General features: G+C 36.5%; 1 protein-coding gene across 1 annotated transcript; it reads right to left on the bottom strand.

Moving 5' to 3' along the window:
- Positions 1–1,902: 1,902 nt before the first annotated feature.
- LOC122314503 (2-oxoglutarate-dependent dioxygenase 19-like) lies at positions 1,903–4,519 on the bottom strand. Its single transcript, XM_043130134.1, has 4 exons — positions 4,213–4,519; positions 3,853–4,097; positions 2,839–3,166; positions 1,903–2,447 (listed from the first exon to the last, which is right to left on the bottom strand). The coding sequence occupies exons 1-4, from the start codon at positions 4,432–4,434 to the stop codon at positions 2,199–2,201; spliced, it is 1,044 nt and encodes a 347-aa protein (XP_042986068.1). The 5' UTR covers positions 4,435–4,519; the 3' UTR covers positions 1,903–2,198.
- Positions 4,520–14,476: the final 9,957 nt, after the last annotated feature.

The raw sequence follows: 14,476 nt of genomic DNA, 5'->3' as shown, positions 1-14,476 counted from the left end.
TGATCGGTTTTAAGAAAAATAAAACTGGTACCTGTTTGAACCAAACTCAGAATTGGACCAATCTCACTGGTTTGGTCCGGTCGAGTTTACTGGTTCACTAATTTTTTTTACACCCGTAACTTAGGGAATCCTACTGGTTAGGATCTGTAGAGATTCAATTTTGAATTTTTTTTAGAGCACTTTCTAGTACATATTCTGTTGAGAATATTCCTTGGAGAATTTTTATATTATTTCTCTCAAAGAATGTGATCATTGATCCAAGATTGAGATAGCGTAATTGTGATTGAGCCACTAGAGTTCTAGTAAAAAAATCAATGTTTAAAGATCATCAGAGGTTTTAGATACTACTACAGTACATTCAAACATGTCTGGTCAAGTAAGAATGTCAATTCCTCTACCTTAGCTGGTTGTAATTATTTTTTAAATAATAAAATTGATTTTTTTTAGCTGGTTGTTTTGTAGGATTTTACCTTTAAAGAACTCTTTAAAGGATTTCCATCTGTTATCAATTTTTGAAGGATTTCCATCTGTTATCAACTTTTGGTGTTATACATTTTATTTACTTTACGCATATTATTGCTTATTAATTTATTAAATAATTGCATAATTGGCTATTAATCAATTTATTAAATAAATTAGTATGTCTTTTTGTTAATATATAAGGATACGTGGGTAATTTCAATAAGAAAAAATAACAAAGCATAAAACAATTTTCAACACATAATTAATGCCGTCATACATACGTACGTTAGACTTTATAATCAGGTAGAACTGAAAGGAACGTAAAGTACTAGGGCCTAGGCTATCTATTCCGTTAGTTAATTCACGTGCAATTTTAGGGTCGTTTTCTCTGGACCTCCGATTCTAATTTCTTGGCGTATTTTGGACCATATATTTAACGAGTTTTGCTATATACAAGCACAGTCGCGTACTAATCTGTGTACCAATACTGATTCATTCATACTTAAAATTTAAATTAACACTGTTTTTAATAAAATCTACTTTTTGACCAATCACATCATATTGGTACACAGATTAGTGCACAATTGTGTTTGTAACTATATTTTTCCATATTTAACAGCCACAAACTTCAAAGGAAGCGTCTTATTAGAAATAGAATCCACATAAATAAAGAATTTTTTGACTGAATACTGAAGACAAGAAAGAGGTCGCATCCACACCCTCTAGGGACATTCACGAATATACTCCCACACACCATCAAGACCTCAAAGAGCTAATTCAGAGGCTTGAATTGTTTATTGGGCGAGGCAAAAGCCCAGAACGATACGAGAATCCTGATCATGTGGTACTCTGTACTTACCTCTTTTTAGTGATCAACGTGTTCGGTCTGCAGACCTGGATTCTTATTCATCTTAAAATAGCAGCAGAACGCATCATTTATAGCAAGATGGCATATTTAAATATATGCCAGTGAATCGCATGTTGAAAACTTCCTAAGTGTGAAATGCCATTTGAATATGTAGCCAGCCAAACCAGCCACCGAAAGTTTCTAGCAGTAAATATTGATCAATATTTGTGCACCGAAAGAAACCTCCATCTTGGTCAAGAAGTGTGAGAGTTTCTCCCATGACTTCTCCTATAAAAAGAAGTCATTTGCTGAACATTAAAATCATCTTCACTACGATGAGAGATCAAGCAGAGGGTTGAGAGCGAAATTTGAGTTCTAGGAAATCCCAGAACAGAGGGCCATTTGAGAGATATAAAGCTTGTTTATGAGTGTTTATAATTTTATACAAACATATTGAAAATACTGAGTTTCCGCTTCAGTGAATGTAGGCAAGTTGCTGAACCACTTAAATATTATCTCTCTATCGTCTTGTGTAATTTTTAGACAGATCAAAAGCGCAACATCGCATAAGTTTACACAAAACCACAGGACACTGTCAAAATTATTCTGGCATAGCAAAACTGGAAATAAATTACAATTGTTGGGGCTTCCGGCCTTTGAAGCCTGGAAACATGAAGCTTCCATTAATATTTATCGCTCATCATGATGAAATCATCCATGATTTTCGGGTTTATAAGTGCTTGATCCGATCGATAAGATCCAATAACTAAATACACAAGCATTATTCGAAAGCATTTGAAAGCATAAATACTTGAGAATCGATCATCGTGAACAGCTAGCGTCTTGATGATTAACTAATTATTACAGTACGTACGACAAGATTCATTAATTAATTGAAAGCTCGAACACGATCCAAGCAGGATTTCCCATCAAGTTGGTTGCCTTGTTGAAGTTCCATGTAGTCTTTGTATTTCATCCCAATGTATGCTGCTGCCTGCTCCTTGCTTTCCAACTCAGGTGCTGGCCTGATCATCGTCTCCAATGAAGGCCCGTTCGCAATGGCTAGTGACATCCTCGTAGCTTTGTTGTTCACCACTGCTCGATGGACGTTACTCTTGTACTTCCCATTACTCAAAATCTAATACAGAACTAAAATATCATTGTGTACAAAGAATATATATATATATATATATATATGATAGTATTCAATGATTAAGAAAAGGAAAATTCTAAACATAAGTCCACACATCACATACCACACTTTTTTTTTAAAATTTTTTTTCTTTTACTAGATGTTTGGTATATAGATAATGAGTATATAGAAGAATTTCAATTAGTTTAAGAAGAATAAAAATAAAAAATAAAAAATAAATAAAAAAAAGTGTAGTGTGTGGTATGTGGGCTTATGAGTAGGAAAGCTCTTCAAATCATCGATATTAAAAAAAAAAAAAAATCACTTAAAACTACTATATAGGATTATGGATTTAAAATTAAGACATGCAGAAATATTAATTGTTCGAGGTTTGCACCTCAAGTTGATCGGCAGTATTGACTAGAAAGGAGTTGGGAATGGCATTGACATTGACCCAATTCCCATTGTGCAGTGTTTGGAGTCCACCAATTCCATTCTGCATGACGAGAGTCAAGAGGCCGTGGTCCGAATGTGGGGGCAAACCCATTGCAAGTTCTGGCTGTGGACACGGAGGGTAGAGGTTTGCAATGAAGACTTGTAAACCCGATTCTAGATTGGTGGCCTTTTCGATGTAGCAGGGCTCCAATCCCAAGCTCACTGATATTGCTTTGAGTAATTCCCGTGCCACTTCTCGTATTCTTTTACAGTAATCCAATGAAGCCTCCCTGCAACAACAACAGCAACGAATTTATAAATCTAAGAGCACGCGCAGATCCAATTAAATAATATTAGAATTCCTTTTACTTGAGAAAATATATATATTTTGTCATGAATCGTATCATTCGGATCATGTCAACTAATATATGGTAACATCATTGTTAATTTTGTATCGCATGATCAGCCGATCCTAATGATACCGAGTAGCAATTAATACTCTCTCAAATTCTCCATCAGCTCAACATCACGGGTATCAACTTGAGGTTGTCCTGTAGTCATGATAGCAATGAGTAGCCAATTTGAATTGGCCATTCTGAACATGAGTCGTCTAATATTATTGCATGCTCAGTACTTTGGACGTGTAGACAAATGTTTCAAATTGACAAATCATGAAAGAAGACAAAGGATCCATCTGTTCAGACTGCTAAGTTCTAATTTTCTCTGGACGACCGATTCTAATTTCTTAGCATATTTTGGATTATTATTTGCTGGTTTCATGTTCTTGAATTACATCATGCATATATGGTAAACAGTTTCATCTTCTAGATGAAAATTTTCAGGCCGCCGAAGTGATCACAGAAACTTTATGATCCACCTTTGAAGATCTAGATCATCAGAGAGTACTATAGTATTGTATTATCGGTAATGAAGAATTAAGTGCAGTAGCTAATTGCTAAGCCATATATAAAGATACCTGAATCCAGCAGGTTTGTTGGGGAACTGAAACTCATGATCATCAGGATTTATAAGGATTTTGAGAAAATCCCTCCAGAAGAAAACATTCTCCAATGATGTATTGAAGCTGGTTCCGCACCTGATCGGGTCCAACAAGTTCTTCCCCTCGAATTCTCTCTTTTCCTCCTCTGTCAGATCGAAAAACCCTCTAATATACTCTATCACTGCTTCCATTTGCTTCTCCGGTACGCCATGATTGATCAGCTGAGACAAGTTTTCAAACTCATGAGCACGCATGCACGAACTACATGATATATATACGATATATCTACACTGGTAAAGAAAAGAATTTGTTAAAACTTGATTAATAATATTTTACCAGGAAGAAGCCCCAGTCCTTGCAGGCCTTGCCAAGCTCTTGAATAGCTTGGGACCGTTGTTGGGGAGTGCCTGAGGTGAGTAAAGAGAAGTCAATGACGGGGATCGAGTCTTCTGGGTCCTCTGAAACTGCTTCATCTAATTTGGGATTTGTGGTGTAAGTGTAAAACGAAGGAATAGAAGTGAGGCCAGGTGATTCGGCTAGTTTCTTGACGCATGTCATCCTGGAAAATTGAACAGAAGATAATGGTTGAGATTACCCTCGTGGCGGAAAATTCTATAAAAATAAAGTGCTGGAAATGGATAGACATGATTGATAGATATTGTGGGAAAATGAGTGCCAGATGCAGGATGCTGATATAAAGTGAAAAGGAAGACCTGTCTTCCAAGTAGACGACTTGGGTCCAATGCATGTGTGCATTTAATGAATCGGCCACTTGATCCAATGCGTTTTGTTTGATGGCCGTATTGAGCTGATATTTTTGGTACAAGTAAAGTATTTTATAGATAAATTAAGTAGTTACAATGATACAAGATTTATTGAAGTAGGAGTCCTAACAATCATATCAAAATAAGCAAAAATAACACTAAAAATAATAACAACAAAATGAGTTATCATGGCAAAAGATTTACTCTAACCCATTCCCATAGGAAAAGCCACTTAAAAGCAGTTTTAACATAACCTGATAAACAAACTATAAACCTACGACTAAAAGTTGTAGTCGAGAGGGGTGCATTGCATTTTGCTAATTTGGTCCAACTGTAAGAGACTATCACGATCAAGTCATCTTGATTGCTAGTTAGAGAAAGCAAGAACATAAAAGAATAGCAATCCGAAAATGACCCGATACATCCGCAAAGGACCACCACCGATGGTGGTGGCATGTGCCACACAAACTAATAAAGAAGCACGTAGATCTAAAAGATCTGAAGTCATTAGCCCCGAAGGTGCTCCCGCGTGGCGACTCCCATAGGCGCGGTGGCACGTGAGGCCCACACGCACAGTAAGCCACGCATGAGCCACATGCTCCATTCATTTGGACAAATTTCTTTCATCGTCCGACAGATCGGTGATTGGGGAATTTGATGAAAAGGTGCGTGGTGGTTGAAGATGGAACAACAGATTGGAACATCTAGGTACTATTGCTGGAAAACTAAAAGACAAAATGGAAAAAACCTTAGAAATAGTGGTTGGACAAACTAAAGGGGGGAGGAGACTAAGCTCCATGTAAGAATATAGGAATTGATAATTTCATTAGACATAGAAACTGAGTATTACACAGTGCTCTATTTATAGAGCAAGTATTATAGAGGCATCGTAACAAACACATGGTGTGCTGTCAACTTACAGTTAGCTGTATGGTAGTGCTCATAACAGAAAGATGCCTCTAGTACAGAACAGAAAATACACAAGAATATTCCAAAGAGAATTAAAGAGAGGAGTTTCCAGAGGGTTCTTGCAGCAATGGTGACTCGACATCCTTGTGTTCATCTGAGGTGGAGCTCTGCAGCTCAGTGTGCTGAGTCGAGGTTGAGCTGGAGTTCTTTTTAATGTTGTCACCCTCTCGCGAGTCCAGCAGTGGAACCATGGTGAGACTTGTTCTTAGTGTGAGAAACCGAGAAAAGAGCAGAGGTTTGGTGAATATATCGGCTATTTGATCACGGGATGAGATGAAGGCAACATGTAATGTCTTAGAGGCAACTCTGTCACGTACAAAATGGAAATCAATTTCCATGTGCTTGGTTCTTGAATGGAGGACTGGATTAGCTGAAAGATACGTGGCTCCCAAATTGTCACACCATAGTGTGGGTGAGTGTGAGAGAAACAAACCAAGTTCTTTAAGAAGAGACTGCAACCAGAGTAATCCAGCTATGGTGTTGGCAAGAGCCTTGTATTCGGCTTCTGTGCTTGATCTAGCAATTGTTTGCTGCTTCTTGGAGCCCCAAGAGACAATATTTGAGCCAAGGAACACACAGTAGCCTCTAGTGCAGCAACGCTCATCTGGGCAACCCGCCCAATCCGCATCAGAAAAGGCATGAAGATTGTAAGAGGGAGAGGGCCGAATGTGCAAGCCATAGGTTGCTGTGTGTTTGAGATACCTGAGTATTCTTTTTACAGCTTGCCAGTGAGGAAGTTTTGGATTATGCATGAATTGGCAAACTTTGCTTACAACAAAGGCAACATCAAGTCATGTAAGGGACAGATATTGGAGGCTTCCAACAGTGCTTCTATAGAGTGTAGGATTAGAAAAAGCTGGGCCATCAGTGATGGAGAGATGAGTGGAAGCTGCCATGGGAGATTTGACTGGTTTGGCCAAGTCCATTTTGGTTCTTTGCAACAGGTCACACACGTATTTTGTCTGAGATAAATGAATGCCAGTGGTCATGGGAGTTATTTCTAGACCAAGAAAAAATCTAAGAGAACCCAAGTCTTTGACTGGGAAGGATGTGTTGAGAGAGGTGAGGACAGAGGTGATGGCATCCGAACTGGAACCAGTAAGAATTATGTCATCGACGTACACTAAAATAAAAATGACAACAGAATTATTACTGTAAATGAAGAGAGAGGGGTCAGAAACAGATGGTGTAAAGCCAATTTCAATGAGACGTGAGCTCAACTTAGAGAACCATGCACGTGGTGCTTGTTTGAGGCTATAGATGGCCTTGTTCAAGCAACATACATGATGAGGGTAATCGGGATTTATGAAGCCGATTGGTTGGGACATGTACACTTGTTCTTGCAAATCCCCATGAAGGAAGACATTACTAATGTCTAATTGTCTAATAGGCCAGTTTTCAGAAACAACAATCGAAAGAATTGTTCAGATGGTAGTAGCTTTAATAACTGGACTAAAAGTTTCAAAAAAATCAATACCTTCCTGTTGATGAAAACCATTGGCTACCAAACGTGCCTTATAGCGTTCAACAGAGCCATCCGAAAGCTTCTTGGTACGGAATACCCATTTGCAACCAATTAAATTTGTGACGCCAGATGATGGAACCAGAGTCCAAGTGTTCGTCTGCAAAAGAGCTTGGAATTCATCAGACATGGCTTTTCGCCAAGGTTGGTGTTTAATAGCCTCGGTATAGCAAGTGGGATTTTCTGGAATGGAGCTAGTGACAGTAAGATAGCTACAGGGAGGGGGCCAAAGCACTATACCGTCGGTGAATTTTCGAGGACAAAGAGAGTTGGTATGAGATCTAGTGATGATGGGTCCGGAAGGAGGAGCTGGGTTAAAGAGTTTGATGAGGATGGTAAAGGAGAGAAAGAGTTGTTACGGCCTCAGCCACGACCTCGGAAGCCACTACGAGTATTGCCTCGGTGGAAGCCATGACCACGTGAAGAAGAACTGGAGGTAAAATTGACTGAAAAATTTGTTGAGCTCGGAAGATGATTAGAGTGGGACAAACGACTTTCATGAGTAAGAGATGGTAAAGTTCTTCAGAGGAAAGAGGCTCAAGGCGAGCTGTAATAGAAGTGACTAAGGCATCATAGTCACTGTTAAGTCCTGCTAATAAGTAGGAAACAAATTCATCAGATGAAAGAGTAATTCCAGCTGCACTCATGGTATCGGAAAGATGTTTTACTTTTCGGAAATACTCAGTGACAGAGGTAGAGCCTTTGGAGACTGTGGCAAGCTAGTAACGGAGCTGAATAATTCGGGAATGAGATTGAGAAGCAAAAAGAGTTTCTAGAGCTAACCAGACATCACGAGCAGTGGTTTTTCCAACCACTTGTGCGATGAGATTATCCGAAAGAGATGAAATTAGGGCGCTGAGGATTAGCTGGTCTGTTTGGGTCCAGGTGAGGTAGTCAGGATTTAGGGTGGTGGTATTGGGCAGGAAACGAGGAGGAGGAGTACTCGACCCATCGACGTAGTGAAAGAGTTGTTGGCCTTTGAGGTAGGGAACCATCTAAGTTTTCCATAACAGAAAATTCTCATTGGTTAGCTTGACAGAAACTAAATGAGAAAGATGGGGAAGAAGAGAAGGGGTGGGTGGGTTTGTGTTTTTCGGGGGAGAAGTGTAACAGCCCGCTAGAAATTCAATTGTGAAATTTCTATTAACTTTAGGAACCTCGTGAAAACCTCATAAGTTTTCACGAATCCATTAATCGTATAGGTTTTTGTCTAACTATATAGTTAGTGTTATTATTTACTATGATATCATAAGTGTATTTTTGATTATTGGAGATAGTTAGAAGTGTCAAAATGTATTATGGTTTGTGCCATTAGACTCGGAGGATTATTTAAAGTCTTATGGCGCAATAACATTTTTTCATATTTTCGGACAAAACGTCTATTCAAAACTGTAGATATTATTGGATAAAAAGAAATATCTTGAGGTAAATTTCGTGAATATTATTGGGTAAAAATATTTTGAGTTGATAGATATTATTAGATAAAAATATCTTAAGTTGATGTTTTTTTTAGATATTATTGGATAGAATATTATAAGATAATCATTTATAGATTTTTTTTGGGTAGAAGAAAACTACACTCAACTCTCAAGTCCAGCCTCATCTCTTCCATGTCTTATCCACAAATATCTCTAGCCATCCCTCCCCACGAAATTACTTCATTTATGCTTTCCATTGAAAGAATACCAAACACTCTCTCTCGGACAGCTTTTAGGAGTTCTTTTGCACACCCATTTCGAAGCTTTTGTAAGTGTTTTATCATAAAGTCTCCTTCATATAAGTTGTTCCTCTTTGAGTCTAGTTTCCGTAGATGTATTTTTCGTATCATTCCATGGTCATTTGGTCGGTCAAAAGTATTTTTAACCATAGAAAGGTCATTCTGGGCGTGAATCTGGAGAGTATGTTATAGTTTGGAGTTTTTGACCAAGCTAATGGATAGATATTGGTCCGAAATTTTTATGGAGTATTGTTAACATGTATATATGACTATTGGTTGAGGATTTTTGCATGATTAAAGGTTTTGATGAAATATTTTCTTAGATTTAGAAACTTAGAAACTGGAAGAGGAAAACAGTTTCTGTTTTGAGAAAGTTTAACTCTTTGGTGGTCTAAACCTATTCTAATGACTTTGATAATTTTATTGGAGGATCCTAAACATCTTATATACATGTTATATTATTATTTTGGAGATATTTGATGTTAGTTCAAAGATATGAAATTTTATGCAAATAAATATTCAAATAAGCCAAAGTGTGGATATTCTTGGCTAAATTTATGTTTTGGTTAATTTCTAACCATGTGATCTTGAATTAGAAGCTTGTATATGTTTTAGGACATCTTTTTAAACCATATAATGGTTTGGTTTGAAGATCATATATTTATAAGTCATAGATCAAGAGATTTATCAAAACTAGTTGAGGAAAAAGTTTCTGTTTTTGGACTAAGTGTAAAACCAAAAACTCCAAATGTTATTTTGTGATTTTGGTGACTTTAGTTTGATGATTTAAAGCATGGTTGATGTTAGGATGATATTATGAATATGTTAGAAGTAAGATTTGATTTTTGAAATTCTTGGAGATGTTTTGATTTAAGGTCAAAACTTGTGATTCAAGTGCTTGGATCTTTTTACAAAAAAGTTTGGTGTTGATTATTAGTTTTTTCTAAATGGATGTTTTAAGTATGGTTTTGAACTTAGGATTGGAAGATGTTTGTTGCAAAATTTTGGTTTAAGCATGAGTTTTGAAGTTGGAAGGAATTGCAACAAAAATAAAGGGAAATGGCCTATGCATGTTTCGACCATAGTGTGTTCTTCATAGTTGTGTTTTGTTTTAAATTTTTCTGAGTTGATATTTAAGTTTAGGACAAGATTTACATTAGGAATGTAAATTTTAGAAACTTTTGGAGTTAGTATGCAAAATCCTTAAGTTATGGGTAAAACGGTCATTTTCCCACATGTAGAGAGTAAAATGAAAATTTTACTCTTTAAGTTAGTATTTTCCATATTTCAAATATTTAGTGATTTAGTTCTAACTTTTAGAATCACTAATTACAGTTCCTCGTGATCGCACTTGAAGTTTTATAAGAAACGCGGAGATCAAGGTAAGTTAGCTTTTAACTTACTAGCAGTCTACTGTGTATGTGTGCTAAGTAAAGGAACTACAGTGTATGTATGTATGTTATCAAATATGTCATGTCATGCCAAGTTATCACGTAATTGTCTATTATACAGAATTTATTCTGTCATCAATTTTTATCTGTTACATAATATATTCTGTCATGTATTACTGTACATTACAAGTATGTCATGTTAAATATGTTGTCTGTTATATGTTATGCCATGTTACGAAATGTTTCTATCTCAAGTTGGTCATGTATTTCAAGTTATGTTCAAATCACGTTATGTTACGTTAGGGCTTCAATCCTTTCGTATTCCAGTCACGTTTCATATTAAGTTTGTGTAGAATACATGGGGCCACAACAACTGTGGAGTATGTATTTTTCATGTTAAGTCAAGTTTGTGTAGAATACATGAGGCCACAACAACTGTGGAGTATGTATTTACACGTAGAATACATGGAGTCACAACAACTGTGGAGTATGCATTTTTCATGTTAAGTCAAGTTTGTGTAGAATACATGGGGCCACAACAATTGTGGAGTATGTATTTAACTACAAATGTGATGCGTAAAATACATGGGGCCACAACAACTGTGGAGTATGTATTTTTAAATGTTAAGTCAAGTTGTGTAGAATACATGGGGCCACAACAACTGTGGAGTATGTATTTAACTACAAATGTGATGCGTAAAATACATGGGGCCACAACAACTGTGGAGTATGTATTTTTCATGTTAAGTCAAGTTTGTGTAGAATACATGGGGCCATAACAACTGTGGAGTATGTATTTAACTACAAATGTGATGCGTAAAATACATGGGGCCACAATAATTGTGGAGTATGTATTTTTAAATGTTAAGTCAAGTTGTGTAGAATACATGGGGCCACAACAACTGTGGAGTATGTATTTAACTACAAATGTGATGCGTAAAATACATGGGACCACAACAACTGTGGAGTATGTATTTTTCATGTTAAGTCAAGTTTGTGTAGAATACATGGGGCCACAACAACTGTGGAGTATGTATTTACACGTAGAATACATGGGGCCACAACAACTGTGGAGTATGTATTTTTCATGTTAATTCAAGTTTCAGAGCAAGTTCATGCTAAGTCAAGTTCACTTCATGATTCAATTTAAGCTATGTCAATTATGTTATGTTGTACACTATGTTATGCTTTAATTACTTATGAATTTGATTATGCATTTATGCTTTTACTGTCATCCATGCATCATTAGTCTGTATGGAAGTTTTTTGTTAACTTGCTGAGATTTGTAATCAAATCTCACTGTGGTAGTCCCAACTACCATTCCCCCTGAATGGTAGATCTTGTTACAGGACCTGAAAGAAGATCAGGAGCTGACCAACTAGGTACAGTCGACTGAACGACGGTGCGTCGTTAAGGTTAATATAGTAGTTAAATTACTACTTGTACGATGGAGTTGCATCTCCAGTACTTTTAGATCATAACTATTTTGGAATAGTTCTGTGATCTTAGTTATTCAATGTATCTTTATATATGAAGTATGTTTTTAAGTATTTGGGATATTTTAATTTGGTGCATAGTATTGCTAAAGAAAAAAATTATCCGCTGCGAATATTGCATAATGTTAGATGCATGTTAGGATTATTGCATCTTATATGTCATGAACGGGGGCAGGTAACCTTGTGTTGCATGTCTCGACGCTTCAAATGTCCGTCCAATCCCAAACGGAATTTGGGGGCGTCACAGGGTGGTATCAGAGCAATACGTCTCTGGGCAGTAAATCCACATGTCCTTAGGAAATGCACCAAATATTAGGCTTGAAATTTTAGTCGTCATTAGGCTTGAATTTCTTAAAGGAATGAAATGTAGTATGTGGTTTTAATACATATACCCATGTGTTTCAAGAAGGGACATATAACTCGTGGTAGAATACCTCGGAATCCTAAGGGAGATAACAATCAAGAGGATCAGAATTCCCCGATGGATGAAGGATTAGCTGAGGTGGTAAGTTTGCTGACCAACGTGTTTAGACATCCACAACTACGACAAGTGCACATAACCATTAGAGTATATGCTGTCACTCAGAGAGATGTAGATGCTGGCGCTCCAGGAACTACAGGAGTTGGTATCATCACTGGTATTTTACTAGGACCTATGTGTGGTTAAACATAGTTAAGGTTGATCTGATTGCAATTGATGGTAGTATTGCATTATTGTTATTTTGGAGTAGGTCAAGTTATTGGGGTTGGTAAATTGTACATTGTTTGATTCAAAGGAGTCATTGTTTTTATTAATTGTGGTGCTTGAGAATTCAGCTTGGAAGTTGAATTGTTACTCTAGTGGTAAGAGTAAAAAAAAAAAATTTTCAATAGAAGTATTATTGTTCATACCAATGTAGATATAGAATACATTTTAGTAATATGAGAAAGGATATGTAGGATTGATGAATGGTATTCCACATATTTGGAGAATTGTTTCGATTCTAAAAATACGATATAAATTGTGTTTGGAAGAGTAATTTGATTAGGAGAAGCTTTAGCCTTAGTAGGATTCATTTATGATAATAGTATTACCACGCCGCCAGTAAATGATTTCTGGCAAAGCACTATCTTTATGGATACATAGATCGATCTTCTTTTGAAGACTATTATATGGAGAGTAAAAACTTGGTCTTGAGGATTTATGTGAACATTAGGAACAAATCATTTAGAGTTAGAATAATTGATAACTTATGATGGATAGAAGAGTTATGACAATCATAAGAGAGAAAGTTTCAAGTTTAAGTTATTAACTGGTCAGTTATCAAAGTACCACCTAGGAAGATGACTGATTATTGCGATTATAAAGAAGTAAGTTAGTCCTAGACCAGTAGAACTCCTTGAGGTTTTTATTAACTTGAAGATTATTGAGAGTTTGGATATGCATGATTAAATGCATATTTATATGAGTCATTGGATCATGTCATATATATGAAAATCCCGGAAAGAAATAAAATGGAGTACATAAAACATATACCAGAAGATAGAAACACAAATATGAATATTTGTGAAGTATTATTTCATTATCATAAAGCAAAATTACAGAAATTTGAGACTCTTTGCCTCAATCTTTAAACGTTCTTGCTCTTCAAAAATCTGCATGCCTCTCCTATTTAAAGGAGTAGCCACTCGAAAAGAAGAGTTAAGCAAAGATTTTAAATCTCTGTTCTCTCGCTTTACTGCTTCTATCTTCATGTTGGATTCCATAAGAAGCCTCTGAAGGATAGAAATACTCTCGTGGAGTTTGTCAACCCCACCAGTCCTGGATTGCAGTCGCTGAGAATATGCGACAATGGCTGATGAGTATCGAGTACCGAGACTCACAAGCTCGTAGATAAGTTCATTTTCTGACTTATTAGTCAGATCATTATTTGATTGCATAATAGCACCTACGGAAGAAGCAGAAATAACTGGGGAACGAGGTGCAGAATACCTCATGTTTTGGCAATGAGAAGATTGCTGAGCCATTGCAAAGTGAGTAAGCAGAAAGAGATTGCAGAGTAAGAATGCAGACTAATTTCAGAAAAGTGAAGAAGATGAGATGAGAAAGAAGATGAACTGAGTAATCCTTTTATAGAGAAAATTTTGATGAATCATCTCTCGTGAAGCATTTCTGTACAAGAGATAAGAACAAAGTAGTGTCATAGCTAAGCGGCGCCTGACAACTACAGAAGACCTATAAAAATCACGCGGATCAGAGTTGTCTGGTCTAAAACAGAGTGCCACCGATTTTGTTAAAAAGAGAGAGAGAGAGAGAGAGAGAGAGAGAGAGAGAGAGGTTAACGGTTTAATTTTGATGAATTCTCTACTAACTATGATATTTACAAGAACACTTAAAGTATATCGCCTATGTCTTTCTAAAGAAGAGTTTCGGAAGATTGTTTACTTAAAGTTTTAGGTTTGGAGAGTATGTCGTTACAACTTGGCCAACCTTGTGCAAAGAAGTATAATCTAATTGTTGATTAAAGTAAGAGAGTTAAAGAATGACATAATCTCAAAGGCATATATATATATATATACGGGATAGACAATAGGTTGGTAAGCAACACCTCCTCATTAAATTGCTACTTCTTATTTAATTCGATTTCGAGGACGAAATCTTTTTTTTAGGAGGGGAGATTGTAACAGCCCGCTAGAAATTCAATTGTGAAATTTCTATTAACTTTAGGAACCTCGTGAAAACCTCATAAGTTTTCACGAAT

This window comes from Carya illinoinensis, chromosome 6 (assembly GCF_018687715.1).
Source record: "Carya illinoinensis cultivar Pawnee chromosome 6, C.illinoinensisPawnee_v1, whole genome shotgun sequence".
Lineage (NCBI taxonomy): Eukaryota > Viridiplantae > Streptophyta > Magnoliopsida > Fagales > Juglandaceae > Carya > Carya illinoinensis.
The sequence above is the reverse complement of the archived record's forward strand: the minus strand, read 5'-3'. Positions and strand labels throughout refer to the sequence as shown.